This window comes from Pseudopipra pipra, chromosome 3 (genome assembly GCF_036250125.1).
Source record: "Pseudopipra pipra isolate bDixPip1 chromosome 3, bDixPip1.hap1, whole genome shotgun sequence".
In the NCBI taxonomy this organism is placed as follows: domain Eukaryota; kingdom Metazoa; phylum Chordata; class Aves; order Passeriformes; family Pipridae; genus Pseudopipra; species Pseudopipra pipra.
This window is the reverse complement of record NC_087551.1, coordinates 11,960,115-11,987,527: the sequence shown is the minus strand read 5'-3', so window position 1 is coordinate 11,987,527 and position 27,413 is coordinate 11,960,115. Positions and strand designations below refer to the sequence as shown.

Sequence of the window (27,413 nt, the reverse complement as noted above, 5' to 3'; positions counted from 1 at the left end):
CCGTCGCCGCAGTCCCCCCGCCAGGCGGCGCCCGCTTCCCCCCGCCCACCCCGCCTCAGGCCGAGCCGCGGTCGCTTCTAGGGTCGGTTTTATTTAATAAAATAAAGTACAGCGATCACCCGGCGGGGGACCGACGTCTGGGGGCACGGGGCACTTCTGCCACTGCCCCGGCCGGGGGATAGCCCGCCCCCCCTCCCCGGGCTGGCGATTCTACCTGGCGAGCGTGTGCGACCGGTACCGAGCAAGCCGCCACCGGGGCTGCTGAGCCCGATGTGCGGCAGAGGAGCATGCGGGCGGGCTGCGGTGCCCAAACTAGCTAGGGACTCCCGGGGGAGGCCGGGCTGGGCAGGCAGACGGTGGCACGAGAGCCGGTGATGGGGAAAACAGAGCAGGTGGTGTGGGGAGGTGCCGGGTGCTGCCCTGTTCAGCGCGAAGCCAGGGTGCCCAGCAGCAGAGCAGCCAGGTCAGTTGGAGGAGAGCAGGGAGCTGTGGGAGGACAGGTCCATGCTGCTGGCGCTGAGGCCTCTGCTCTCCGCACGGAGGCCTTGGGTGCCCTAGAAAAAATACAGTGCTGGTGAGGTACTTGGAGTCCAACCCCATGCCCCAAAGCTGCTACCCCAACTCCTGCACCCCTTGCCTCACAAGCCAGAGATACCCTGGTGTTGCTGCTGTCAGACCCATTAAGTGCTGCCTCTGCTCTCATTCTGTGGCTGGAGGGGTTGCTGAGCAGGCAGGGAGGTGGGTACTTGGAGGCAACACCTTCAGGTTTGGAGCTATGACCTTGGAAGAGGTCTGCGGCTGCCCAGGGGTGCCATGGGACCACCAGCCTAGGCAGAGTGGCTCCAACACCGCACAGCCGCAGAGCGCACACACTGTGAGGTCTCAGGCACTGCACCTGTGGCCCGCTATTATGCCCCTCACCAGCTGTGATGCAGGCCACAAGGCCGCCACCCCAATGCCCGCTCCTGTACCAGCCCCTCCACCCACCCTGTGCTTACCTCAAATGAAGCATCGCTAGACTTGTGCAAGTAATTTAATGATGCAGCTCGTTTCATGCTACAAGAAATCAGAGGAGAGCAGGTTTGACCATGTTGTGTCTGATCAGATCCAGACCCACAAGGTGTCAGGGCCCCCACCTGCCCTGTACCCAGCCTGATCCTTGTACCTACCTGGTATTCCTGGGCTCCAGGGGACCATTGCCCTGCAGTTTCTTGACCAACATCTCACTGCTCCTCCGTATCACATCCCGGATTTTCCCCAGGGAGCTGCTGCGCTGCAGAGTGCCACTGCCGTCCTGGACACAGAGACACAAGCCAGGATGATGGCTGAGTGGCACTGATAAGGTTCTGGCATGCTGCTGATGAGTGGCTGGAATTGGCTCCAAACATCCTCTTGTCTACCTGCAACTGAGGATTTAGCTCTGGCCCAAAGCAGGCTTAGTGCTGACTACATGGCTCCCCCCCACCCTGGTCCTTCACAGGACATGGGGATCAGGGATCCCCCCATACCACTGTCTGGCTCATCCAAACTGATGAGCCTATCTGGTGCAAGCCTAACACCCAGACAGGTTGCTGACTTGCCCCAGGGCACCAGCACAAATGGCACTGGCACAGCTTCATCACCTGCAACAGCTCAGGCAGCAGCTGCCAAGGAGGTACCACTGCCCAGGGAAGCAACAAGCCCTGATGAGAGTCCCAAGTTTAGGGATACTTTTGTCAGGCCAGGACACACTGCCAGGACTCTCTCCTCATCTGCCACTGGCTGGAGACTATCTTCCCCCACCCCTTGCCCTTCTTCACCATACCATTACTAGTCCTCCTCTCCGTCCAGCACTCATCCCGATGCACACCCTGGTCCTGCAGGCTCACTCACATCAAACAAGACCATTCTACAAGCACACACAACCTTGTCCCACCTCTAACAGCCCCAAGACAATTAGCTTTGAGCCTCCTGAGCAACTCAGGCAGCTCCACTGGGGACACATTCATTTGGCTGCTGCGTTGCCAAGACTCCTATGCCCCCACCCTTAATGTGTCCGGCCACACTAGCTGCCCCAGGGGTGGCACTTAGCAGGGGTTTCTTTATGTCTGCCTGCTTTTTCTGAAGACCAAAACCAGGCAGAAATCTTGTTCCCCAGTCTGTTTCCTCCCACGTGCCTCCAAAAGTCCCCAGTACTCAGAAAGGCACTTTCAGCCCTTGACAGGCTCTAGCCCACCTCCTGCACTTAGCTCCATATGCAGGCAAGGCACAGGTTGCCTGCCTGACACCACATCATGCCACTGCGTCATTACGGCACCAAGCTCTTCCCCTGTGGCCTGGCCTGCTCGTTACATAAGGTTATGGCACCACTGCTGATGTGGAATTACTTTTGCTCTGATGACCTGATAACAGCAGTCTTCCCTGCTCCCAATTCCAATGGCCCCTGGCACACACAGGCAGTAGAAACTGAGATAAGGTGATGGCAAAAGCCCTTTGCTCCTTAAGATGTGGGGGAGCCCCTCTGAACCATTCCGAATGACCAAAATGCATTGTGACTCAGGCTAGCAGCAGCAATTACCCCAAGACTATCCATGCAGTTCTGCAGGTAAGCAGGGTCTCTGCCTTAGGCCAGTCCCTCCCTTGTGCTGACCACTACAGCTTGTGGTCCTAGGGAAGACTTTTCCAGCACTTCTCTGCCCTGATTTCTCAAAGCTGATTCAGCCTTAGACCCCTCTCTAACAGCTGACCACGACTTTTCTTACCAGCAACCCTTTCTCATGGTATTCATTTCATCCCTTCTTGGATAAGCCAAGTGCATTGAATCTCTTCACTTTCTCATTGGAATGAGGGGTTTCCAAGCTGGGAGCCATGTGTTGCTGCTGCAAGGGACTCACTCACCAGAAATGCAGAGCACCAAAAGCAGCAAAGTAAACAATTCATTCACCCATGAAGCATCATGGGTAGGTTTTGGAGGAGATGGACATCAAGCGTGTGGCATTAGCAAAGATGGGGTAGGGTGTTTTTTGCCTCCACAGTAGATTTGCACTGGTCACAACTCTTCCTGCCATGCTAGACACTGTTCCTTTTCCCAGGGCACACAAACCAGTGGTGGAAGAGGGCACACAGCTTGGGAAGGGGAGCAGGACTGTAGTACAAGGGCAGCAGGATCTGGCCAGGAAGTGTGCTCTTGTGTCAGGGCTGGAGAGGATGGAGCCACATTTTCCCAGCTGCATTGATGCAGACTGACTGCAGACCAACACCAGAATCGAATGCTGCTGCATGCTGGGTTAAAAATAGCCTCTCTTCTCTCCCCACTCCCTTTTCTGCAGGGTTATTTTTAACCCAGAACATTTATGGGGTTTGGTTTGCCGCAGAGCCCCCACCCCATTGAATGCTCTCATCCTGGTGGGTGCAAAGAAAAAGCAGCAGCTCTACCACTGAGCTGCTCTCCCCTGCATGCTCCCACCCTGCCTAACGCACAGAAGCAGCAGACTTAGGCAGGATTTGGCAGCATGTGGAGTTAACTCAGAACTGGGAGACACAAGGGGGTATTTCTTTGGCTAAATAGAAACGCCTCTTGGTGAAGCTTAGATCCCCCAGGGCAGCCTTGCCACACATGGTTACAGAACTGAGGTTAGCAGCAATCCCAGACTGGAGGACAGGGAGAAGCACAGTGGAGCTGGGTCCTTCATCTCCACTTCTCGGCCTAAGAGAGGTGCCCTGGGGACAGCATATGCCCCTGAACACACACAGACAGACACCAAGCATCCCCACACCTGCTGCAGCAGCATTTGCACTCACCACCCCAGGACTGACCGACGCTGGCCTACAGAGCATGGAAAGAAGCACAGGGCAGCAATTTGGGTCTGTCTACCTTTAATTAGAGGTATGGTTGTTACAGTACCAGGTCCAGGACATGGCAGAGCACAGGGTCAGGTGGCCCCAATGTCCAAATGCACCCTGCCCTGGGGACTCACAACTCTCCAGGACCATGGAGCAGCACTAGGAGAGGCAGGGAAGGCACAGCCCTGGAGCACTTGGTCTTGGGCTCCACAGCCCATGATCCAGAGGACAAGCTTCCTTTCAGCAAGCACAAGCGCCCAGGGGAGCAGCATGCATGTACCCCAAGGCCTTTGCACCACCACAGGAAAGCCAGGCCCAGACAGACACAGGCACATTTAGCATCATAACCTGCCAGAAGACTAGCACGAGAGAAACAATCTAGCTAAAAAAACAAGGAAGAGTCCTGCGCTGGCTTCTGGGCTCTATCCTGCTGGCTGCAGCCTCCTCAGCTTTCTTCCCAGATAGGAGGGCCAGGGAGGTTCACTTCCCATAGGAGGCAGGATGACTGTGTAAACCCAAGGGTGTGAGACTCAGAACAGTGGTAGTCTGACTCTGGGAAACATTTCCTTTCCCAGTAGTGACCAGCAGCACCAGATCCTGTGAAGGCCTGAAGTACCAATCAGAGGCACTGAGCCACCCCCACAGACCCTCAGGGTCAGTACTGTGTTCCTAGCAGTTAATTGGGTTACAGATTTCCCACCCACTTGGCTAGGGACAGACAGACTGCAGTCAGCCCCAGGGACCACCTATGAGCAATCCAGCCCCTTCCCCCATGGCAACCTCCCTCCAGCCATCCCACCTGCTCCCACATGCTCAGAGCATCCCCAGCCCCAGCTCCTCCCTTCCTCACATCCTTCTTTGCACCTCCTTTTTCTCCCAACCATTCTGCTCCAAACCAGTCCTTTCCCCATCTCAGCCACTTCTAATGGCCTGGGATCTGACCCCTTGCAGGAAAGTTCTTTCCTCCTACCCTTCCTCTGCCTCCAAGGAACAGCAAACAACTTCAGCCCTGCTTCTCCCACCAGCCACACCTAGGAACCCCACAGCAATGGGGAGCTGATTCACCCCTTAATGCCAACAGGTGAGGAACGTGGCTACAGCATCCAGTCAGGAGGTTGCAGCCAAACATGCCTGTGCTGGCAGGTCCCTGTTCCATGCATGGCCCTTGGCTGTCACCCCTTCACCTTGTCTTGGATGTCCAGTAGCTCTATGGGTCGTCCTATACTCCTGTGCCCTGCAGAGAGACCCACATACTGCCCCTGGGTTGCTGAGCTCAGCAGGGAGAAGGGTAGCAAGATAGGGACTGCCCTGTGCTGCAGGAAGAGCCCAGCTCACCAGGGACCAGCGCAGGTTTGCTACAGAGCACTAACATCAGCTAAGCCTACAGGGAAGAAAGCAACTGGGCACATGACAGCCCTGCCTAGGCCAGGCCTTGCTGTCCCATAACAGCCACCCATCTTCGTGCTTCTGTAGAGATGGAAGGAATAAGCTAGGAGGGTTGAGGATGTCTAATGACAGTGGAGTCACCATGCCTGGACTGAAGACAAGCCCCTGCAGGCCTGGTCCCCAGGGATGTACAAGGGCAGGCTGGGGGTGGGGGCATGCAAGGGGACGGTGGCCCGTCACCCTGGCCTGGGGGAGTGGGCAGCTCCTCGCAGATTCTTCCTGCTCTTGCTGGCCATGGGACTGGAGCTGGGCCACGTGGCCAGGCACTCCTCTGCAGGCATCACGGTGCCCTCGCGCGCCGGGAGGGTTGGGGGACTGGTGTGGAGTTCTCGCCGAGGAAGGAGGGATGGTGTGGAGGAAAAGTCGGAAGATACAACACAAACATCCAGGTGACTGCAGTGGAGGGGAAAGAGGGAGTCTCGGGAGGCATTTAAGCCTAGTGCACAGAGAGGAGAAAGACACAATTTACAAGGCTGTGAGGTTGTAGGTCACCTAGGGAACAGGTGGGGCAGGGCCCAGGCTGCATGCAGAGACAATGGGCCACATCTGAGCAGGGAGAGATTCTTGTGAGACAAACCGCAGTCTCATTTCTTTGCCAATGTGTTTAGCAGGCTGGCAGGAACAGCTAGCTCAGGGAGGAACAGCCTAGGCCTCCTGCTCTGGGGGCTCCTTGCTCCTGGGCCTTGGGCATGGGGTACCTGCCAAGGCCACTGCACCACTGAGCTGGTGCCATTCCTGCGCTCACATCCCAGACCCTGGCTCTCACAGCCCAACTGCCTGGGCAGCAAGCAGTTGGTCCAGGCCCTGGGGTGCTTCCAGAGCTGCCCATGGGCACAGAGGTTCCTGGCATCCTGGGGGCTCCAATGGCCCTACCTGCAGCACATGACAGCTAAGGGAGGGCAGCAGACACAGCTTTAAGGGAGCTCATGTGTGGTCTCCGGACCAACACAGAGAACAACAGGCCGTGACAGACAGGAGCAGCAGGAGCTGCCACAGTCTTCTTTTCAGGGGAGCTGCAGCACAGTGCAGGGCTGCTGGCTTGGGAGAGGAGACTGGTTATGTGTGCAGCAGGCTGGAATAGGCATCATGTGGCAGCAGCTGTCTCGCCTAGGCCCTCAAATCCTCTATCTACACCTGGCTGGGTCAGGGAAGCTCTGTGAAGACCCTTGTGGAAGGGTCATACGAGCAGGAACTACTCCCCTTGTCTAGGATGGGCTGTGGGAAAGGGTGGCATTGCCTACTTGTCTTGAAATGATCACCTCAGAGACTGTCAGAAAGGTCTTCCCAGACCATCACCAGTGCAAAGAGATGACCCAACACCAAATACAGCCAGGAGGAACTGTAGAGATTCAGCAGCCAGCGTAGGGACCAGGCAATTCTAATCCAAACCTTCAGCCCTCCCTCTGTGCTTGTCTAGCCCCATTACTAATGAGGAGTGCAAGGGCCCAGGGTTGGTGCCTTGACAGGGCTAAAACCCTCTTTACTCCTTATGCCAAGAGCTGGCACAGAGGAAGCCATGCATCTGGCAGAGGCTGCTGGGTCCTCTCAAAGGTCTGTTCTCCAGATCCCCTTCAGCCACCTCCTGCGTACAATCCACAATCAAGAGAGCCAGCAGGCTTCAGGCTTCGGGTGTTGAAGGGCTGTCATGGCAACAGGGAAAAAAAAGGAGGAAAGGAGGGAGCTAATGCAGGTGAGGATAGAGCAGAGCCAGGTGGAGAAGGGTTAGTGACAGCAGATGTGAGGGAGCAGCAAAGGACTCCGTGTGCTCAGCGTCTTGCCTGTTCCAGGCTGCAACAACTCCTAGGTACCCAGCTACACTACACTCTCAGCTATAGTTTGCAGAAGTAACAGTAAGTGTTAAAAGCTCTAGCAACCCTCAAGCCAAGCACCCACCAGCACCATGCTCACTTGTCGCCTCTTCTCCATCCTCCTTGCAGGAGACAAAAGGTGCCTGTTCCAGACCTGGATCACTACCTTTCTCCAAACTCAGTGCTAGTAACCAAAGTGCCCCTCAGCCTCAGAGCAAACCTAGACAGCCTCAAGTTGGCCTGTCTGTGCCTCAGCTAACATCAGTCTCTACCATTAGTCAGCTCAGCCTAGCATCCCACAAAGATCTGCCTTTTATCACCTCTGCTTGGCCAGAGACAGTTGAGGGCATGAGACCAGGAGATGGGGACAGCAAAGACACTGGCTGCACACTATTCCTGTGCCCTGCAGTCACTCACTCACAGACACACCAGGCACATCACATGCACACAACCCTCCCCAGGCTCAGCATTGTCTGTGGCGCAGTGCAGGACAGACAGCCAAATGGCTCTCAGAGGCTGTGTGAGCCTGAGATGGGGCCGATGCTCTCAGCCAGGACCTCAAGAGGGGAGCAGCAGGGAGAGATGTTAATAAGGTTGCAAGCCTAAGATTAAGGGCAGATCAGGACCAGCTCATGCTGTGCACTGCCAGGGCCCGGCAGCTCCCCCGAAGCAGGAGCCCTTAGTTGGGAATATCTGGCCTGTACACCTGAAGCCAGACCCAGACACGCACCTTTGCAGGCTGTTTGGCTCATGCCAAGAAAGAGGGGAAGGAAATGTGCAGGGAACGAATGGAGGCAGACAAGGATGCCACGACAGGCCACGCGGGGACAGCCCTCAGCCAGGTTGTCCCTTCTCTCTGGCAGCCGGCTGAGGCCATTCTTGATGGTGTCTTGTACTTACCCCGCTCCATTCCACGCCCATACTCACTTCCTCGCTACCGTCTGTGGCATTCTCGTACTTGACGCTGCCTCCCAGGCTCCGACGTCTCTCTGTGCCATCACCCTCCTTCAGGATCTCCACCACCTTTGTCTGGTTGATTGGGTCAATGCCCTGCAAGTAGAAAAGGATAAGGAAGAATCATGTTTTGCCCTTCTGTATTCCTTCCCTCTAGAGATCTGTCGTGCATCACTGTGCTTGGTTCCATTCCCTCTCTTGGCCATTGCCCCATCACAGCCAAAACATTCCAGCACAAGCAGGATGCAGCCAAATGTCATTTCCTGCACTTAGCAATCTCTGTTTGGATTCCCAGCTCTGTGAGACCCCACAAAGCCATAAACCACCCTGGGGAACAAGGACTTGCTACCCCAAAGCTGACAGCCTTTTTTCTTCACATTCTGGAGTGCTGTCCTTCAGTCTTTGTGCTAGGTGCTTACAGTTCCTGCTTTATTATTTGAGGATTGAGAGGAGACTAGGGAGAGAGGTACTCTAACAAATTCCAGGTGTGTCCTCTGGACAAAAAAATTAGTGTGCAGAAAACATCCCAGTGAGTGCAGTTCTCCTCAGTAGCTGACTAAAGTCCAGTAATCTGCCTTAACTCAGCTGCAGTATTTCTACACTCAATGAGCCATGCCTTCTTCCTCACGCATGCACACACTGACATCTGCTCCATCCCTGCGCACAGGCACATGCACAACCCCACACATTTACACACGTGTGTACCTCTGCACAAATGCAATCCCAACCACCAAGGTGCTCTGGTGTCATGTGAATGTAAACCAAGAACATAAGAGACTGCAAGGCCCAGGAGAATCCCTCACCACACCCAAACCAAACGCAGTGCCATAACCTCCCACCTCAAGTCCTGCAATGCCCCCTCCACCAGGGAAGGTCTCTCTGGGGTTACCTGTCGCCGAGAGCGAACTGCGCACTCCTCCAAGGTCTCCGCTGCCTCCAGCTTGCCCTGGCGCCGGTACAGTGCACCCAGGTTCCTCAGAGTGGTATTCACAGTTGGGCTGTGGTAACAGATGGAAGGTGAGTGGGAGCCCTGGGGCCATGCCCTTCAGCATCCACAGGTGCCCACAGACCACCTCTTACCTGCTAACCTTACAGGCCTTGTACCAGCCACCGTACTCAGCATAGGGAGCACTGTCTCTGTGTTTGCTCTACAGAAGAGATCAGAGCTGTTAGTCCCACACCTGCTGCCCTCCTCTGGCCTGCGCTCTCCCACTGGATTCCAGGGGCAGGCCCCAGGCTGCACCCCCACACCAGCCCAACCTTTGGAAACACAATATGCAAATACAGTGATGAAGCCCAGCAGGTTCCTGGAGTGAAAGTTAAAGGCCCATTTGCTGCAACACACTTTAGCCACAAGCAAAAGTGATAAGCCAATACCAGGAAGGAGCATTATCCCATCTCCTTACCCCCTTCCATGGTACCAAAGGCAGCACGGACAACACAGCCCATTTTCATGGCATTCTGGAGGGCGTAACACCCCAACCAACATGCAAAAGGGAGACGAGAAACCCAACAAAACCCCAAAGGCATACCAGGCTGCATGGGCACTAAGCCCCTCAGCCACGGCTAGCAAAGGAATCAGCCAGCCATATCCCAGCCTTCTGCCTACAAGGTCAGGCCTGCCCCACAGAGCTCAGCCCAGTTAGTTGTCTCCTCTCCATGCCCAGCCTTTGCACCCCAAAGGTGGCTGGCTGGCCCTGTCATACCCAGGTGCAAAGGGGCAGAGCAACAGGACCAAGCAGGTTCAGGGAGCCACTGCTCCACAGGAGGAGTTTCCCCTCTGGAAAGAGTTTTAGCCCAGAAGAAACTGTCTGCATGGGGGACCATTTTTCTTACTCAGTCCCACAGCACTTCTCAACTTTATCGCACATGCCAGAGTCTACCTGAGCCATAGGCACACGTGGTTTTCTTTGCACCAGAGCCTCCACAGCCTGGGCAGACACCAAGGACAGAAGAGTTCAGGACTCAATACACCTCTGAAGCTTGAGGCAGCCCTAAAGGGTGTCCAAACCTGATAGGAAAGGTGTCAAATCCTCTAGAGCAGATAAAGCCAGGGCTGCCAGCTGTGCCCAAGGCTTTGCTGTTGTCATGAGCTGGCCTCCCTCTGCTGCCAGGAAAGAGGGCAAGGGAAAAAAGTAGTGAAGCTCTGCAAGAGGGATTTCATGCATTTTAAAAGAAGATATGGAAACAGCACAAGGCAGAGCACAGCAGCCCCATCTCCTGGGCCAGCAGTACAAGCACGTCTGTGATTACTGCTGCCTGAACAGGAATGCCAACCATGCTGTGCCATGGGGCACAGGCACAACTGCCTTAAGGACAGGAGCCCCAGGGGCAGGGAAAGAGGCTCAGCCCTTGCCTCAGACTCACATGTAAAATGAACCTCACTCCATCTGTGAGCCCCTGAGTCTGCTGTCTTGCCCTGTGGCAAAGCTTGCATTATCTGGAGCATAGCTCCATACTGCAACTATCTACTTTTGACCTCTTAATTCTCCAAAGATACCATCAGAATAGTCTCAATCCCAGAGGCGCGGGGGGGGGGGAGATCTCTACTCCAACTTGGATTTCTCCAGGATGGTGCTGCAGCAAGTACAGATTCCTTGCAGCAGAGCCTTCATAGTGCAGCAACTGGAGCACTGAAAAGCTGAGCACTGCCCTGCACTGGGAACGGCACGGAGCAGTTCAATAGGAAGACAAAGGATGCTGGTGGGAAGCACCTCCTAGTGCTCTGCTCCCAGGACTCATAGGATGGGACTGATCAGTCACTAAGTCAAGCCTGCCAGCCTGCTGCCTGAGCCCATGCAGGGTTGGGACCTGCTCTGAGGGCAAAGGAAAACGAAGACTGTCTGCTCCCACTGAAGCTAGAGGATTAGACTAAAGCCCTTCACTCTGCTGCTTCACCCACCTGTTAAAAAGTAGGCAAAGTCTTAGACTTGGCAAAAGCAGAGATAGGACTTCACTGTATTTATTGGCTAACCACAGAGCAGGGCCTGGGCAACAGGAGCAACAGCAGCTTTGCCTTCCAGCCTACTTCAAGGCAAGCACAACCTATTTCTATCCTCTTTAAGGGCCCACCCTGTTCAGAGATCTTTTTCAGGTTTGGCTCCATTTCCTACTGCAGTTTCTTCTTGATCTCCGTTTTTCCCTAGACAGCCCTACAGGGCTGCTTCAGAAGCCGGTTATGCTCTGAGTACTGGCAGCTCTTAGGAACAGAGTGCCAAGGCGTTGCAGCACAACCCTCTGCCGTCTACCATCTTCCATCATCTGCATGCCCAAGAGGAATCACTAAAGCAAAAAGAGATAGCATGCAGCCATGGCTGAGAAGCTCAACAGTCCTAGGAAAAGCCTCATGCTCTCTGATGGGCCTTCCCTCCTTGTTGTCCTAGGGAGCAGCCATGCTGCATCCCCTCTCTCCAGACACCTCCTGGCCATGGCAGCTCTTTAGACTGCAGCTCCTCCAGGAAGAAGCATGTGGCTGTCATAAGAGAGGATCAAACCTCCTGGAATCACTCACCTTGCTCATCTCCTCTCTCTCCTCTGCATGCATCCAGATTGGCTTGTGTTCATCTGTGTGGGGAAGAATGCAGAACAGGTCCACTCACTACCTCATCCTGTTGCTCTGCCTCCTGCACAACCCAGCACTCTGTCCCCAGAGCCAGCAGCTCCTCAGAAAGAAATGACAAGGTTTCCAGATACTTCTGGTCCCTAAGCCAGAGCCCCAAGAAAGGAAACCAACATTGCAAGGGCAGGACAGGGGAAGGAAAGAACAAGTCCTCTCATGGGGAAGTACATGTGCCAAGTGCACAGGAGAAACTTCAGCCCAAGTCTGGGAATGACTGCACCATTTGCTATTCCCCCTTTTAACCACAAGTATTCCTAGCCCAGTAAAGACTGGGTTGAGACTTCTGAGAGAAGAGGAGGAACAGCTTAACATTACTGCCATAACTAGAATGGCAACATCTCAAGGGCTGCCCAAAGCAGGGACCCTGCAAGTCATCCCATCCCTCTTTCAGGGCAACACCAGAATCAGCTGAGTTTAGGCTGAGAGCCAGGAGACCCTTCCCCAGCCCCAGTGGCTTCTGCTGTACAAACCATCCACAGAGCCAAACTCCTTCACGTGAGCACGGGTAAGGATCTCCTTATACAGCACCTCTGCATCTTTGTATTTTCCTTGCTTCAGGTAACAGGAAGCCTGCAACCAAAACAAAACAGTTCCAGCCCCACTGGGCAACACAGCTGCAAGAGGGGGCAGAGTTAATCTATTTTTCTGCATCTTCTAAGCACCAGGCAATGCTCACCTTTCCCATGGCACCCCTCCCTAACCACACAGCATCTCCCCAAGGTCTCACCAGGTTGTTCTTGGTCTTGGCCACATTGGGGTCATCAGGACCCAGGCAGCTCTCATAGATCTCCAGGGCCCGGCAGTAATAGTACTCCACTTCATCATACTTGCCCTGGTTCTGGCACAACAGGGCCAGGTTGTTCAGCTGCTTGGCCACATCAGGATGGTCTTTGCCTAGAACCTGGGTGAACAAAAGAAAAGAAGCCACAAAGACTGCAGTGGACTCCTGGAATTAGTAGACGCTTGTCCCTCCAGCACATGCCTATGTCAGACAAAAGCTAAGGACTAGGGAGGTAAAGAGGAGAAATTCCAGCTTTCACCTCCTGGCAGGCCTCTCTAGGGCTGCAAACACTGGAGAGACAGGAAAGGTGGTGGCAGAATCAGCAGCTAAAGAGACTAGGTAGGTCCTGAATCTTCCATGTACATTGAGGTAATGGGAGAAAGGCCTAAGAGAGCTGAAAGGAGAAAGTGTGGGAGACTAGTACCTTCTCACGGATCTCCAGGGCTCGCTTACACAGTGGCTCTGCTTCTTTGTACTTCCCTCTCTTGCCATAGAGAACAGCCAGATTGTTCAAAGTTGCTGCCACCTACAGAGACATAAGCTTCTCCGTGAAACAAAGCAAATTCCAGACCAAACAAGGGGTGCAAGCAGCAGTAACAGTGACTGTCCCATTTCTTCCATGCCTGCAGAACTGCTGCTTCTAAAGATAAGAAGGTCCAGAGACAGAAGGCTTCCCTGCCTATATGGTAGGATCCAAGAGAAGACAACTCCTGACAGGCCATACCAAACCAGACAGCAGGAAATATTGAAGCAGTAAAACACTGCCAGAACAGTGCCCCAGCAGGACCCAAAGGTGAAGGAAGGGACTGAAAGAGGAGGGAGACACTCACCGCTGGGTGGTCTTTGCCTAGAGTCTTCTCACGGATGGAAAGAGCATCATTCAAAAGGTGTGCTGCCTCTTTGTATTTATTCTGATCCCTGCAGTGCAAAGCCAACCAGTTACTTGGGATTTGGACAACACAGCCCACAGCAGGCAGAGCTATGAAAAACAGTCCTCCTTCCACACAGATCCAGCCCTCACAGCCCTTCCATTTCTCCACTCCTCCCTACTATAGCCAGTCCCTAGCTATATCAGGGAGTCTGGCAAACTAAATACCTCACCTATGCCAAAACCTTTTTAAAAGGGAAATCACTGGAAGCTGGGGGAGCTCCCTGTCACCAGGATGTGCCATAAAGGTGAACAGGAGATGCAGAAGCCTGTCTTGGCCCAGTCTTGTCCTCCCCACCATGCTCACCTGTACACTAATGCTAGAATGTTGAGCATGGTAGCCACATCAGGGTGATCGTGGCCTGATGTCTTCTCCAGATCCTCCAGCGCCTGCTTGCAGAGCGGCACAGCCACCTCATAGCGCCCCTGTGACGCATACTGGATAACAAGGTTGTGGAGGGTGCGCAAGCGTGCAGGAATCTCATAACCTCCCTGCTGGGCAGCTGCCACAGCACTGCTGTGCTGGTGGGGCACTATGGGCACAGAGAAATAAACATGGCACAGTTGGCACAGCAGGCTTGAACAGAGACAGGCAGCAACCATGCATGAGCAAACACTTACATCCGGGACCATGCTCCTCCTCCTCATTTGGGAACAGATCATCCAGGGAGTCCTTGGTGGAGTCACCCTCCTTCTCCTCCTGAGAGGATGAGAATCACAATACTGTTGCTTCTCAGAGGAGACAACAGCAGCCTGGGCTAAGTCAGTTGCCAAACTCTCCACCTTTCTGCAGCCCACCAACACACTCAACTTCCCCTGTTGTCTCTGCCACCATATTCCCCCCAAAACAAAATGGATAAAAGACTGATTTCCCCAGCACCAGCATCCATGCTACTCCACGTTCTTCCAGAGACACTGCCCCATGCAGGCCCCCTTTAGTTACAGGCATTGCTGTGCATGGTAGTTGGGAAGGGACAAAATCCAAGGCAATGCCTGGATTACACCCAGGCAGTACTGCTGGTCCAACCTCCCAGACCCACAAAAAGCAGCTGCTCAAAAGGACTCAGGCATACCGAAGGTGAGACATCCTCATCATACTTCTTCAGCTGATTCATGAACTCAAGGTGTTTCTTCTCCTCCTCCAGCTGAGCCACAGTTTGTTCACTACGCTGCAGCTTCTGCTGGGTGTTGGCAAGCTCATCACGCAGCCACTGGTTCTCCTGGCACAGTCTCCGCACCTGAGCACGCAGCTTCTGCTTCTCTGACTCCACAGCATTCAGATGGTTGGACAATGCCATCATCACCTGGTTAAGAGTCTCAGTCAGTAACAACCACAATCCTGTGTCTCCCTCACATGCATGCTTAGGGTACACCTCAGGGTCATGCTGGCCTTCCACATTTAGCCCCCTCCTGTCCCTGCAGCTTATGGGAAATGGCCACATGCCTACCTTCCCCCATCAGTCCTGGATAACACACAGGGGATCCCCCACCACCTCACCTGAGCTTCTCCAAGCCCTAGTTCAATCATCTCCACTGATTTGCGGAGCAGGTTGGATTTCTCATGCACGAGATTGGCTTCTTCATCTTTCTTCAGGCACTTAATGGTCTCCAGCAAGCTGTGCAAGATGGAGTTGTGTTCATTCTTGAGTGCTTCCAGCCCTTGCATCACCAGCTTGGTGTTGGAAATGATCTCCTCTTGGCTCAGCTTGTCCAGTTTCTCCTCCCTTGGGTACACCATGGTGGACATAGTCCTACTCCTGCAGCCCTGCAGAGACCACGACAAAACCTGAGTGCCTCGGTGCTATTTCAGAGCGCCACAACCAGACACAGGTATCACAACCTCCTTTAAGCAGTCAGAGATAGAGTTTAAGTGGTTGCCTACTCTAAGCCCTTTATCTTACCCTCTCCCTTTGGCAGCAGGCAGCTGTCAGGGCATACGCCTCTGCTTTTGTGGCCTGGCATGCTGGCAACCAGTGCAGGTGGCACACGTGGACAGGAGACAAAAAGGCTAGAATCAGTGCTGACCTCCAACACTCCCACACGCCCAGCAGGAGGAAAGCTAATTTAGCTTCCATTTAAGAGTAGAGATTTGTGGTTACAATCCGTACATCTCCTGCCCACAGACCACTGATGCAGAGAGGCTGTCAGAGCTCAACACCTCTTCTGACTGCAGAAGAAAGGGAACAGAAAGTGGAAGGATGCCAGCTCAAAGCTTTCTGCTTCCTCATGGAAAATCTCCTGGAAGAACTTCTCATAGACAGGGGGACAGCAGTGGCATTACTGTGCCAAAATATTGCCTGACCAGAAGAGCACATCCTGACGATCATGGCCCTGGCACAGAATGGCCATTGTGGTAATAAGGGACACAATACCGCCAGCAGGACTGACTCACACAGCGTGGGGAAGCTTACATACACCGACTGCTACAGTCACACTAGCATAACCCTTGTGTGGGTGTCAGCTTGAAACACTAAGAGTTTTTCCATCTTCATGCGCCCTGCTGCCAGTCCAAGGACTCCTCAGGATGGCATAAGGACTCTGTACTCCTTCCCTAGATATACAATGGGAGAATACCAAGCTACTGCCTTGGCACAGGGACACCAACCACTACAACCCACAAGGTTAGTGTGGCTGCAAGATCCCTTCATAGAAAGTCCAGGAGCTAGGGAAACACAACAGGCGAAAGAGTGCGAGGCACAAGAGACAGGCAAGACCCCTTATAGCTGGTTGACAGTACCCTGGCTGCTCCATGAGTCAGTCATCTAACCCGGTCCCAACCTCCCCCTCCAGCTGGGCCACCCCAGCAGCCTCCTCGCATTACTCAGTAATAAAGCCACCACCCACCTCACTATGGGTCACTTCAAAACAAGCCTCCTGTGATGCCCTGCACAGGCAGCACCTGCCCACCAGCACCTCCTTGCCATCTGGAGCTGGCAGAGGGCTCTGCAACCTGAGTGCCCAGGGCCCTGCTGCCAAGAAGCTGGAAAACTGCCCAGGAGCTATGCAGGAGGTGGTGAGAGAATTGCTGCCAATGGATTTGTCCTTGCCCTTCTGTAGAAGACACCTCTGCATGGTTTGAGCTCTTTGTTGGGCAGCTGCCTTATGCCTAGTTTACTGAGAGAACAGAAATCCTGCCTCAGGTACAAGAACAGAGAGAGCAGAGCTCCTGGCAGGACTCATTTTCTCCTCACCTGTGCAATCTGCCCAGGAAGGCTCAGGGCTATCCCACAGTCCAGCTACCAGGGAGCTACTAGGGAATCGACCCTGAGCAATTGAGGGGCCCAGTTTCTTCCTCATTGCAGCACTGAAAGTAAAGATGACGATCAACACTGGGACAGTTGTTTCAAGTAACACATCTCATCATATCCACTAATTTCCTCCTCTTTATCCTCACTCTTTCTTGAGTTATTTTATAGGCCTGAACTCTCAACTCTTCTTTGGTTTCTGTTTCAGTGATACAAATCCATCCGTCAGAAAGGGGAGAAAACCCTCAACACACAGTGGAGACCTTACTGAACCTCAGCAGGGCAGAAGCACTTCATATCTTTTGAAGACTCCATTCCTGTTCACACCTCTGAACAAAAACTGAGTTGTGCTCCCCCATCTACCCCAGTCACAATGCTGACATCACATTTACTTCATGATCCAGCATCAGCAGCAACCATGAGTCAGACTTCACCGTATTCTCCACTTTTGGGTATCTGCCATGCTTCATATGCAGTTAACCCTGTGCATTGGGCACTTTACACCAAAATGGTCTCATATGGACCACAACTTACGGCAGTTTGCTTTAGAGAAGACCATATGATAAGAATAGCATGAAAAACCTCATTATGGTTAAGATGGAGGGCACAGACTACTGTTTTGAAAGGAAAAATAGGTCTGTTGAGAGTTGGCTGCCACTCTCTTCCAAACTGATCTTCCAGAAACCAGCAGTTAAGCAGACCAGTTGACAATTACCCTGGTTATTCTTTTTCCCACCTTTATAACACATCTGGAGTGTGATCAAGTGCTAAAGCAATAAAGGAAGCCTTTCCTAAGGCAGACTTCTGCAGGTGAGCACAACTCAGGAAGAAATGTGCAACAATTCCCAGCCTGAAAGAAAGAGGCTGGCAGCCCAAAGGACACTAGTGCTGCCTCATCTGGCCAAGCACTGTTGTCCTGCTCTGAAATAGGTCCAGACAGCTTCCCAGGAAGGCTCAGCAGGCACTTACCTGCTTTCACAGAACCCAAGGGTTCTGCTTAAGGGTTAAATGGCTCCATCACTTGTTTCAACTCATAAGGAAACACAGCCCCAGACTTAGAAACAGGGAAGTAGGAGTTCAGTGGAGCATAGGCAATGCTTGGGACGCAAGAATATACCCAGGAATGGCCTCCTACCCAACATACCACAAAACTAGAACTCTGCTTTAAAGCTGACACAGCTAGGCAGTCCCTCTGGGTACCGGGTCGGCTGTGAAATGCTGAGTTTTCATGGCAGCACCACTTATGTCCATATCGAGATCTTGCTGCCATCTTTAAAAAGTACAATACATATGCATTGGGTAGAGGAACATGTTATAGGATAAAAAGCCACCAGAGCTTGCACCTTGCTAAGTAACAGTCAGACAAGACCCAAATCCATAGAAAATCAGCCTCAATAGTTCTACTGTACACAGAACCACTCCCTAACTGTGAAATTGCTGTGTGTTAAACCACCGGTGCCTCTACAATAGCAACATTCTTTCTTCAGCCCTTCCAGCAGAAAACATTCGAGCATTTCATAGTCCCTACGATCAACTTGTTTTTTGAAACTGTAAAAATTTCAGACTGAGAAGCAAAAATAGTTAAGACATCCTGACCCATAGCACATCAGACTCACCCTACCCTGCAACTACATCCTCAGATCCTTCAAGACATACCAATACAGGCTCTTCTCTCACTGGCTGTGCAAACATCTGTACACAACCTTGGCCTCTCTCCCCTAGGATGACATCCTAGAAACACAGCTCTGCTCGATACCAACATGTTTCCAGTGTTCAATGGCTGACAGGGGATTGTTCAGACTGGACAGACCTAAGAACAACACACAGCTGCTCAACAAGAAAACAAATGGGAGACTGCAGAGAAGTCACTCGAATGCTGCTACCTCTTGCACAGCAAAGAAAACCAACAAACACTGGTGGGAGCTGACTTATTATCCTTCTAAAGCAACAATTTTCCCCCCCAGAGCCTTATTTCTAGTTCTCCCCAGTGCTGACAGGTCTACACTCAGTGCTCAGCCCTCCAAGGAGGAAACATGCTCTGTGGCATCAATGTCAAGGTCAGGCAGGCTGAGGCTGCTGTATACACGCTCTTCCTACTCCTTTGCATTCAGCATTCAGTGTCCTTTATCCAGGCACAAAACACTCAGAGGTTCCTGAAGAGAGGAGGGGAGACATCATCATTTCCCTTTTGCCAGGTGAGGCTAAAATGGAATAGGAAGAAAGAATGCTTCTCCAAATAGCTCCTTGAGAGATGGACTGCCCAGTTCCCAGCTTACTCTTCTGCATTCCTCATGGCTCTGCTGGTGTCACAGCCCAAGTCTCCATCTGCACGTTTCCACTCTAGTTGGCATGTCTTCCCTATTTACCATGAGCTGCTAGAATAGCCTGGCTTTCCAACAACACCCATCTCATCTCCCCTCTTCCGCTCCCGCTTGCAGGAGTGCTGCTAGAAGACAGGGAAGGAAAATGCGTGCACTGAGCTTTGTGGCAACTGCAGCAATCAGCCAGGAATCCACCAGCAAGCACATCCTCCCTGGCACAAACCTTCCTCCTATATTCAAGTGCATAACCGGGAAATCACTGAAACTGCTGATGCAATTTCAGCAGCTCATTTTTCTGCCTCTGAAAACTGCTCCCACATGCAAGAGCTTTAAGATGAAAGAGCTGGAAGCTTCACTGCTTTTATCTTCAACCCACAACAGCTACAAGGATGTCAGATTAAATGGGTCCAAATGAATCTTGAAGCTCGGATTATGATGCCTAACGCTGAAAGACTATGGAGAGTGGAAAAAAAAGCACCAGGGAATCAGGAGTCAAATACAACAGGACAGAGACTCAGGTCTATGCACACCTCAACAAATTCAGTTCACTGCCTCTCTGCATGTTCCCGGACCTAAGTGAAATGCAGGGTACCATCCCAACTTGAACAAGCAATAGTGTCAAGACAATAACTGCAGCTTCCTTCAAATTGCAGAAGGTCTGCCAGGTGATCTAAGGATAAGGTAGTTGCAGGAAAACAGCTGGGTTGTGGAAAAAGCTTCCTGTGGAAGAGTAAGTCTGACCCATAGCAAGAATGAGTGACCATTTGGGAGACAGATAGCAACAGCAGCATTTAGAAATAGGAACAGAGGGCTTAGTCTTACTTCACCATAATTATCCCAGTCTCATGCTGTGAGACACGCTTATGCTACCTGGTAAAACAGCAAGGTTATACATTTGGGAAGAAAAACAACTTGACAAAAGCAGGGAGGGGTGGCGCGTAGGGTGTTTTGGTTTTTTCACTGTTGGACCTCTGCCAGCTCATTACTGCTGAACAACAAAGGGTCTCTGGAAAGACTGGTTGACCTCCAATGAAGCTAGAAGTGAGTTCGCAAATAAGACAGTTGAGTCTTCAACACTGCAACAAAACCATGACCTAATACTTTGGATGCTGAAAAATAAAATAAAAGCAGTAAAAAGCAATCAAAGTGCCAAAGTTGCAACCACCACAGAGGCCATGTCATAAGCACAAGCTTTCTCCTTATTTTGATACCATAGTGTCAGAAAGCAAACAGAGGCTGTAGGAGATTACAGTCAGCTGCACAGAGCCTCTGAGATTTCCACTGCACAGCCAGGACAGATTAACACTGCCAGGAAACTTGCACACTGCCACACCACTGCTAGAAGAACCACTGTGCTCAGGGTCACCACCCTAGGCTACCTGTAACAGACCGATAGAAAAGGGATGACAAACTGGTGCTGCTGAGCTGTACATCCAACAGTCAGCATTTCCAGAGCTGCTCTAATACGGGTAAAACAAGAAATGCTGAGGTTCATGTGAGGCACAGAGCAGCAACAGTGCTCTGTGATGCTCGTTACCACTGCCAGAAATGCCTGTATGCTCCCCTAGAGCCACTAAGAACACGCAAAGAGAAGATCAGTGACGGGTCAGCACCCTGGAAGTTCATATCCAACAAATCTCTGAGCTGCAATCCCAAAGTCTTTCAGATATTACAAACTCCAATGTGCATGACATTCTCTGTCACCATTTGTTTCTGGCTCAGAAGTTTCTACCCTACTGCCAAAAAAGGGGGCACCTAGAGCTTCATCTGCCACCCAAAGTTCTTTCCCAACACATTTTCCAATAAATTCCTGAATTCCTTAGATAAACTCAATGCATTTGCCTTTGCTGAACACCTTTTCAGGACAAAGGAGCGAGGCACAGCACTAGAAACTGATCCAAGGCCTAGAGACAGGGAATGCAGTGCATGCCTCCTTTCAGCAGGGTCCCACAGGGATCCTTCTCCAAAGCAAGAGAAGCAATGCAATCTAACTCAAGTAACAGAGCAGGCAGTGGAGGCAACAAGCTCTCTCGCTCACATTCTTCTGTGTCCCAAAACCAGGACTCTCTTTGGCATCCAGGCACCCTCCGCACATAGTTTTGAAGCAAACCTCCAAGACCAGAAAGGCTTCACCCAAGCAGCTTCCACAATCCTTAGAGTAGTGTAACTCAGTACAAGTTGACTGTGCTATTGGAAACAGCATAGTCCTCCCTATCCCCTGGACAGGGATCAAGGCTAAGATTGCTTCTTTTAGCAGCAGCTGACACATGCCAGCACTAGCTGACTGTGAAGCTCTCAGGGTTTTTTTCTAGATAGTGTAAGGCTTGTGTTGGGAATGTCTGTGCTAACCAGCAGGCTGCAAGAGGCCCAGAGGACTAGGACTAAGGACTAGATTTGCAGCTCAAGTAGAAGGGTTCTGCAAGGAGATAAGAGGCTCCCTTGATGCTCTTTCCCTTCAGCACCAAACACTCCTCTCTGTCCCAGAAGCTTCAGCTCCCTACTACCTACCACCTCTAACAGAAAACACACCTTCACATAACCCTCCTGAAACCAAGGGCAACGTGGTGCTAAAATGGCTTTAAAAGGACTTGGCCACAGTGAGTCAAGTTCAAACCACTTCAGAAAGAACATGGGAGCTTCCCATCCTCCTCCCTCTTTCCAGCCTTTAGCTGGAAATGACAAGACAAAAGGTACTAGGGTTTGTTCTGATTGACCAGAGCAAGCAATTTTTGCGTTATCAAAGCATGATCCAATTCCAATATGCATACGTACTCTGAGGAAGACAGAGCAAGTGGTCTGGTTGGCTTTGTATCAGATCACTCATTTCTTTCAAGACCATGAAGGTCTTACTCCCTTCATTGATTACTACTAGAGAATACAGATATTGGAAGCAATAAGAGTTAAAAAACCCCAACAAAACAACCATCCATAGCAAAAACAAACAAATAAACAGCACCAACCTGTTAGCAGAAAACCATTAGCAGAAAACCACTCTGCTCTGTATTACACTTCATACTGCTTACAACACCAGCTGGCTGGGGTAACGTGCACCTTCCAGCAGGCCATTGGAATGAGAAGCAGTCTCCACTACCCCCACCAGCAAGCTTGTGCTGGCACCTCCAGATCAGCTGATAAGACCTTGTTTTTAAATTCTTGCTTATGTCTGCAGCAGCTCACCAAATCCATTCTGCATCTGCTGCGCCGGGGACTACAGTAGAACACCATCAAAATGTGTTTCCAGGCTAGTGGAGACAAGAGCTAAGCAGTTGGAATAAAGCCAGGACAAGCATCTCTTCCTAGTTTCAGAATCTGATTGGGAGTCTCACTCTATAAAAAATAGAGTGAGAGCCATTACCTTGCCCTGACAGCATGAAGTGGTATTAAAGCAGGCAGAATAATTCCCAGTAGCCAGTGCCTCTGCAGGCATCTGTCTAATGTGAATGCTATGCACTGGATTTGCCTGAGGAGTACAGGAGAAGGCCAGGATGCAGATGGGACCAGCAAGAGCCCTGAAGCCACTGTGTGTGCCTCGAAGGGCTCTGGAGTGCAGAACACTCCTCCCATGGTGTACCTGGGGCAGCCGCAAACACCAGTCGACTGCAGACTGCAAGACTGCGCTATTATTTCCAGAAGCAAACAGGTTTTGTAAACCATAACAAGGCAGCCAAATTCACAGAGACAAACCTCTACCTGCATAACAAGCAAAGGATCCGTTCTACCTCTGGCTCCCCTGTCTAGCTGGAGCTCTTTGAGGAGCTATGTGGCTCTTTCCCAGCAAATTAAGCCTTTATCCAGAAACTCTGCCAAGGTCAGAATCTGGCCACGTGTCCTTTGTGCCCCAAGAGCCATTTTGGAATTTGGGGTTAATATTGTTATTCCAACCTGGACATTCCTCCAAAACAGCAGATGAAAGAACACATGCTTCCTGCTCCTTCTGCCAATTAAAAGCAAAGCGCAGCCATGTTTATTTACCCTGTGTCTGAGCTGGCTAGATCTTTGACCTATGTGTGCTGAACACCACCCTTTCCCCACACTAAGAGGCAGGGGCGGGTGCTTTCCATATCTCCAAGGTGGCATGGCAGAGAGGAGAGCAAGGGCACTAGGGAGCATGGAACCGCAACAGAGTGCCAGATGTCCCTGTGCAAGACACAGGGAAGCCTGCGGTTTCTGGTAACGTGCTGCTGTCCCCCACGATTGTGCAGATTTCTCCGGCTGCCTGGCCAGAGCGTTCTACTGCACCATCCCCCAGCTCTTCTTCAGACACCACCTCCCAGACGCATCCTCTCCTTCCCAGAAGCTTACCAGCGATTGCCCCCCCTCCCCCAGCCCACCACTTTTGGTAGGGCGCACCTCCAATTCAGAACAGCTTAGGAAGCAGTTAATTGATGGAAGGAAGGTTTGGGAGGAAACAAGGCTCTTTGAGAGCCATCGCTGTATGACCTGCCTCCGTCATCGTTTCTCCGGCTTTGTCTGGCAGGAGTCACGCCCGCTGCGTATCCTTGGAACACGTAAGCCAGAGAAACCCCTTCAACCCTCAGAACCACCACAGAGAAATTCTGTGGCCACCTGGCTAAGTGCAAGCTTTGCGAGGAAAAAAAAAGTTTTCATCAGCTCTGCCCGAAATTGCGCATCAAAGCGGTCCTTTGTTTCAGGGTGCCTGGGCACCCTGCCTGCCTCAGTCACCGGATGGGAATGTCCCCCGCCCCGTGCCGCAGAGGAGCGGTACCTGGCTGCCTGCAGCGGCTTGTCCAGCGCCGGCTCTCCCGAAGGAGGCGAAGGAGCGATGGCCGCGGCACTCCGCAGCTCCCTCTGCCGCGCTGCCCTCGGAGCGAGCAGCGGCGCAGGCACCCGACGCTCGGCAGCCAACCACACTGCGGCAGGGGGAGGGGAGGGATGCGGACAGGCTTGGGGAACAGGACGGTCGGACGCTCTCCTGGAAGCGCAGAAAGCGCCACGCGCGCCAAGCCCACGGCTCCCTCCTCAGGGATCGACGGGAGCACCAAGGAGCAGGGCCAAGCCCCCGAGATGCCGACAAACTCTGCTCAAGGAGATCTACCCAGCATCGAGCTCCTACTCAGATCGGCAAAGCCCTGTTCCATCCCACCCTCCATCCTGTGGCAAAAGGTTTTACATCCTGTTTGGCATCACCCTCGCCTTCGTCCCACTGCTGACCCCATCCCAGCCCCTAAAGCCGAGCTGGTGTAGCTGCAGAGAACCATCCAGTTGCGTGGTTGCTATCGCTGTGCCCACAGCGATGGCCAGATACAGGAGATGTGGGATGGCTGGAGCCCTACTGTGTACACACTGCACAGGGTGGACTAGGCCAGGCAGTGCTGAGAAGCACTTGTTCAGTCTCTAGATGCTTTACACGGAGAGGGGAAAATGACACAGCCTCCAGCTTGGATAGTTGCTACAGTCACCCCATCCACAGTAACACACAACTGTCATGGTGCTCTCTACGATGTTTTGTGAGCCTCATGCTGTCCCCAGTTACCTACATCTGCCTGTCCCAGTGCTTCACTGGTGTTCCTGTCCCTTCCCACAGATTCCCCCGAGGGGGAAGGGCTTCAGGTATCCCAGGAGGCAGCCCAGCCATGTTGACACGCAGGTTCTCTCTTGCCTCATCTCACAACATATATTTCTTCTCTAAAGCTGTTCTCCCTTCCCTAATTCTGAAGGGCAAACCTGGCTTGCTATGGGGTATACACAGCAATGGAACAGTTAAAAGTCACACAAGTTACATAGGAGGAATGCAAACATACATTACATACGTTATTTGTCTTACAGTGAAGGCCATTCCTGGCAGTGAAGGCACAGACTAATTATAGAGCGGTGAATCCTGCAGTCTGTGCCCGCAGCACCCTGGAAACAGCCATGGCTGGGACTTCGGGCTGACCCGCCGTTGTCACATACATAGTCTGCTTCTCCCTCGGGGGCTCCTGGCCCCCGCCAGCCGACCCGGCCCTGCCCGCGGTGGGGCCAGGACCACCGAGCCCGCGGACCCGGTGCTGCCCGAGTAGGGCGGGCGCCGGCGGGGCTCCCGAGCCAGCGGCTCTCCCGGTGTCGGCGGGGGCCGGTCCCGCGGGCTGCACCTCCCCGGCTCCAAAGTCCGCAAGGCCGGCGCCCTTCACGCCGCCGACTCGCGGCGTTACCGAGGCCCGCGGGACCCGGGCACGGCGGCCCTAGCCCGAGCCCTGCCCTCGCTCCTCCCGCTGTCCCGGCGAACAGGACACGCTGCGGTCCCCGAGCCCCGACGGTCCCGGGCCCGCCACAGGGACCTCCCCAGCTCCCCGCGGGGATCCCGCCGCGCCCCGCAGCCGGTGGGCTGGGGGCGCCGCCCGGGAAGGCCTGCGCCGCCGAGCCCCACTCATCCTCCCCCCGCTCGGGGCCGCAACCGAGCCCCGTAAGCCCGCCCGCCCCACCTGCTCGGCGCGACACCTCGATGGCGGCCCCGGTCGCTGCCCTGGTCCCGGTGGGGGCGGAGCGAGACGCGCACCCAACGCCACCCACCCTCGCAGCGGCACAGCCCCTTTAAATCCAAGATGGCCGCCACCTCCGCCCGGCGGCGCGCGCGCCCCCTGCCGGCGGCTCCCCCCACCCCTCAGGCGGCCCCGCCCCGCCCGGCGGCCCCTGCGCGCGGCCATGGCGGCGATGGGGCTGTGCCGCGCCTTCGGGGCGCTCCTGCTCTCGGCGGCCCCGCGCCGCGCCCGGCCCCCCGTGCTGCCGCCTGGGCCTCCGCCCTGGCTGTCGGGGCCGGTGGCTGCCGCCTGCCGCGGGCTGGGCGGCTCGGCGCCGCGCTGCACCACCGACCCGCTGTGGAAGTGCCGGGTCAAGTACACCGTGCGGCCCATCGGCATGAAGAAGACGGGTGGCCGCGATCACACAGGTGGGCGGGCAGGCGGGGACGGGCGAGCCCCCGGGGCCGGCGGGGCGGTGCGGGTCCCGCCTGCAGCCGCTCCCGTGTCCCGCAGGTCGCATCCGCGTGCGGGGGATCGGCGGAGGGCACAAGCGGCGGTACCGCATGATCGACTTCCAGCGGCTGCGCTACGAGGAGGGGGCCCCGCCGGAGCCCTTCACCGAGAAGGTCATCAAGGTCCGATACGACCCTTGCAGGCGAGTGCGGGGTGCGGGCTCGGCCCGGGGCCTGGGCAGCCGTGCCAGCAGTGACCCCCTGCTCAGCCACCGCCGGCTCCCCGTGCAGGTCGGCTGACATCGCCCTGGTGGCTGGCGGCAACCGCAAGCGCTGGATCGTTGCCACGGAGAACATGCAGCCGGGGGACATCATCAAGAACTCCTCTCACATTGGCAGGATGGCAGGTGCATGCCAGGGCCAGGGGCAGCTGCACTGGCCTTGCCAAGGGCTCGTCAGTTGCTCTTTGCCCAACTTGTCAGCTTGTGTCTTCCAGTGTCTGCCAACGAAGGGGATGCGTACCCACTGGGGGCTCTGCCTGTCGGCACACTGATCTGCAACCTGGAGAGCCACCCTGGGAAGGGAGCACAGTACATCCGGGCAGCTGGTGAGGAGGCCTTGCACTGTTTGTAGTGGTTTGGTTCTGCACAGATGAAGAGGAGGACAGGGGGGCACTGCTGTGGGTGGCCAGTGACAGGGAGTTGCTTTCCTCTGCTCTCCCCCTGTTAAGAGTGCAAAACAGCCCTCCAGAGAGGCAGGGACAGCTCTGTCTTGTTGATTTCTCAAGGCCCTGTCTTCAGCAAGAAGTGCTGCATGCAGTACAGGCAGGGTCTTTGGAGAGTTTCCAGCATGGGGTTGTGCTTGCCACAGAGTGGGATACTTTGACCTGCTGCTCAAGGCAGCTACCTCCTCTCTTGCCTGCTGCAGGGACTTGTGGGGTGCTGCTGAGGAAAGTGAACGGGACAGCCATCGTGCAGCTGCCCTCCAAAAGGCATATGCAGGTAAAGGAGCTGTGCTGCCCCTGGCTTGACTGCCTTGGCATGCAACTGTGTCCGCAGGGAGGGCTGCAGCTCTTCTCTGTCCTCTAGGTGCTGGAGACCTGCGTGGCTACAGTGGGCCGCGTGTCCAACGTGGATCACAACAAGCGGGTGATTGGGAAAGCGGGCCGGAACCGCTGGCTGGGCAAGCGCCCACACACAGGCCTGTGGCACCGCAAGGGTGGCTGGGCTGGGCGCAAGATCAAGCCTCTCCCGCCCATGAAGAGCTATGTCAACCTGCCACGGGTCAGAGCAGCGGAGTGATGCCAGCGGCCAATAAAGCATTCTTCATGCCACTGCTGTCACATTACTGATGCCTTTTATGCACAAGGCCTTGGGGTCTGGTAGTGGGGTTGCCAGGAGAGATGAGCGTGGGGTTGTGGACTGCCTTGGCTTGAGTTTGAGATGGGTGGGTGACTCAGTGGGGTCAATGGGCACACTCGTGCCAAACACAGCTGTAGGACAACTAGGCTCTTCCCCCACCCTCAGCTTGTGGAGCAATGAAGGCGAACGGGCAGGAAGGTGGCTTCCAGCAAGAGTGA

The 27,413-nt window shown here is 53.9% G+C and overlaps 2 protein-coding genes across 9 annotated transcripts; one reads left to right on the top strand and one right to left on the bottom strand.

Annotated features, from left to right (window-relative positions):
* Positions 1–71: 71 nt before the first annotated feature.
* Positions 72–25,489, bottom strand: KLC4 (kinesin light chain 4). Of its 8 annotated transcripts, none has more exons than XM_064647850.1 (16): positions 25,347–25,489; positions 14,857–15,123; positions 14,432–14,662; positions 13,980–14,058; positions 13,666–13,891; positions 13,261–13,348; positions 12,855–12,956; positions 12,377–12,550; positions 12,120–12,219; positions 11,542–11,594; positions 9,111–9,178; positions 8,920–9,028; positions 8,004–8,126; positions 1,170–1,294; positions 999–1,056; positions 72–554 (listed from the first exon to the last, which is right to left on the bottom strand). In XM_064647850.1, the coding sequence occupies exons 2-16, from the start codon at positions 15,103–15,105 to the stop codon at positions 465–467; spliced, it is 1,875 nt and encodes a 624-aa protein (XP_064503920.1). In that variant the 5' UTR covers positions 15,106–15,123; positions 25,347–25,489; the 3' UTR covers positions 72–464. The 8 variants fall into 8 exon arrangements, with proteins under 8 accessions (XP_064503920.1, XP_064503924.1, XP_064503919.1 ...); XM_064647854.1 differs by having other exon boundaries at positions 7,977–8,126; positions 25,347–25,399; XM_064647849.1 differs by lacking the exon at positions 25,347–25,489 and adding an exon at positions 23,651–24,027 and having other exon boundaries at positions 7,977–8,126.
* Positions 25,490–25,551: 62 nt separating this feature from the next.
* Positions 25,552–27,167, top strand: MRPL2 (mitochondrial ribosomal protein L2). The gene is made up of 6 exons (XM_064647859.1): positions 25,552–25,810; positions 25,896–26,037; positions 26,126–26,241; positions 26,331–26,441; positions 26,762–26,835; positions 26,923–27,167. Exons 1-6 carry the CDS (start codon positions 25,567–25,569, stop codon positions 27,133–27,135), a joined length of 900 nt encoding a protein of 299 aa, XP_064503929.1. The 5' UTR covers positions 25,552–25,566; the 3' UTR covers positions 27,136–27,167.
* Positions 27,168–27,413: the final 246 nt, after the last annotated feature.

Bases quoted from the DNA above. Each gene is read 5' to 3' on its own strand.
- KLC4 (XM_064647847.1), bottom strand. From the start codon at position 15,433: ATGGAAGCTAAATTAGCTTTCCTCCTGCTGGGCGTGTGGGAGTGTTGG. The intron at 14,059-14,431 runs GTATGCCTGAGT...TCATCCTCTCAG, and splicing joins ATGAGGATGTCTCACCTTCG to GAGGAGAAGGAGGGTGACTC. The intron at 555-998 runs GTAAGCACAGGG...TATTTTTTCTAG, and splicing joins CTAGCGATGCTTCATTTGAG to GGCACCCAAGGCCTCCGTGC.
- MRPL2 (XM_064647859.1), top strand. From the start codon at position 25,567: ATGGCGGCGATGGGGCTGTGCCGCGCCTTCGGGGCGCTCCTGCTCTCG. The intron at 25,811-25,895 runs GTGGGCGGGCAG...CGTGTCCCGCAG, and splicing joins GGGTGGCCGCGATCACACAG to GTCGCATCCGCGTGCGGGGG. The intron at 26,442-26,761 runs GTGAGGAGGCCT...TGCCTGCTGCAG, and splicing joins ACAGTACATCCGGGCAGCTG to GGACTTGTGGGGTGCTGCTG.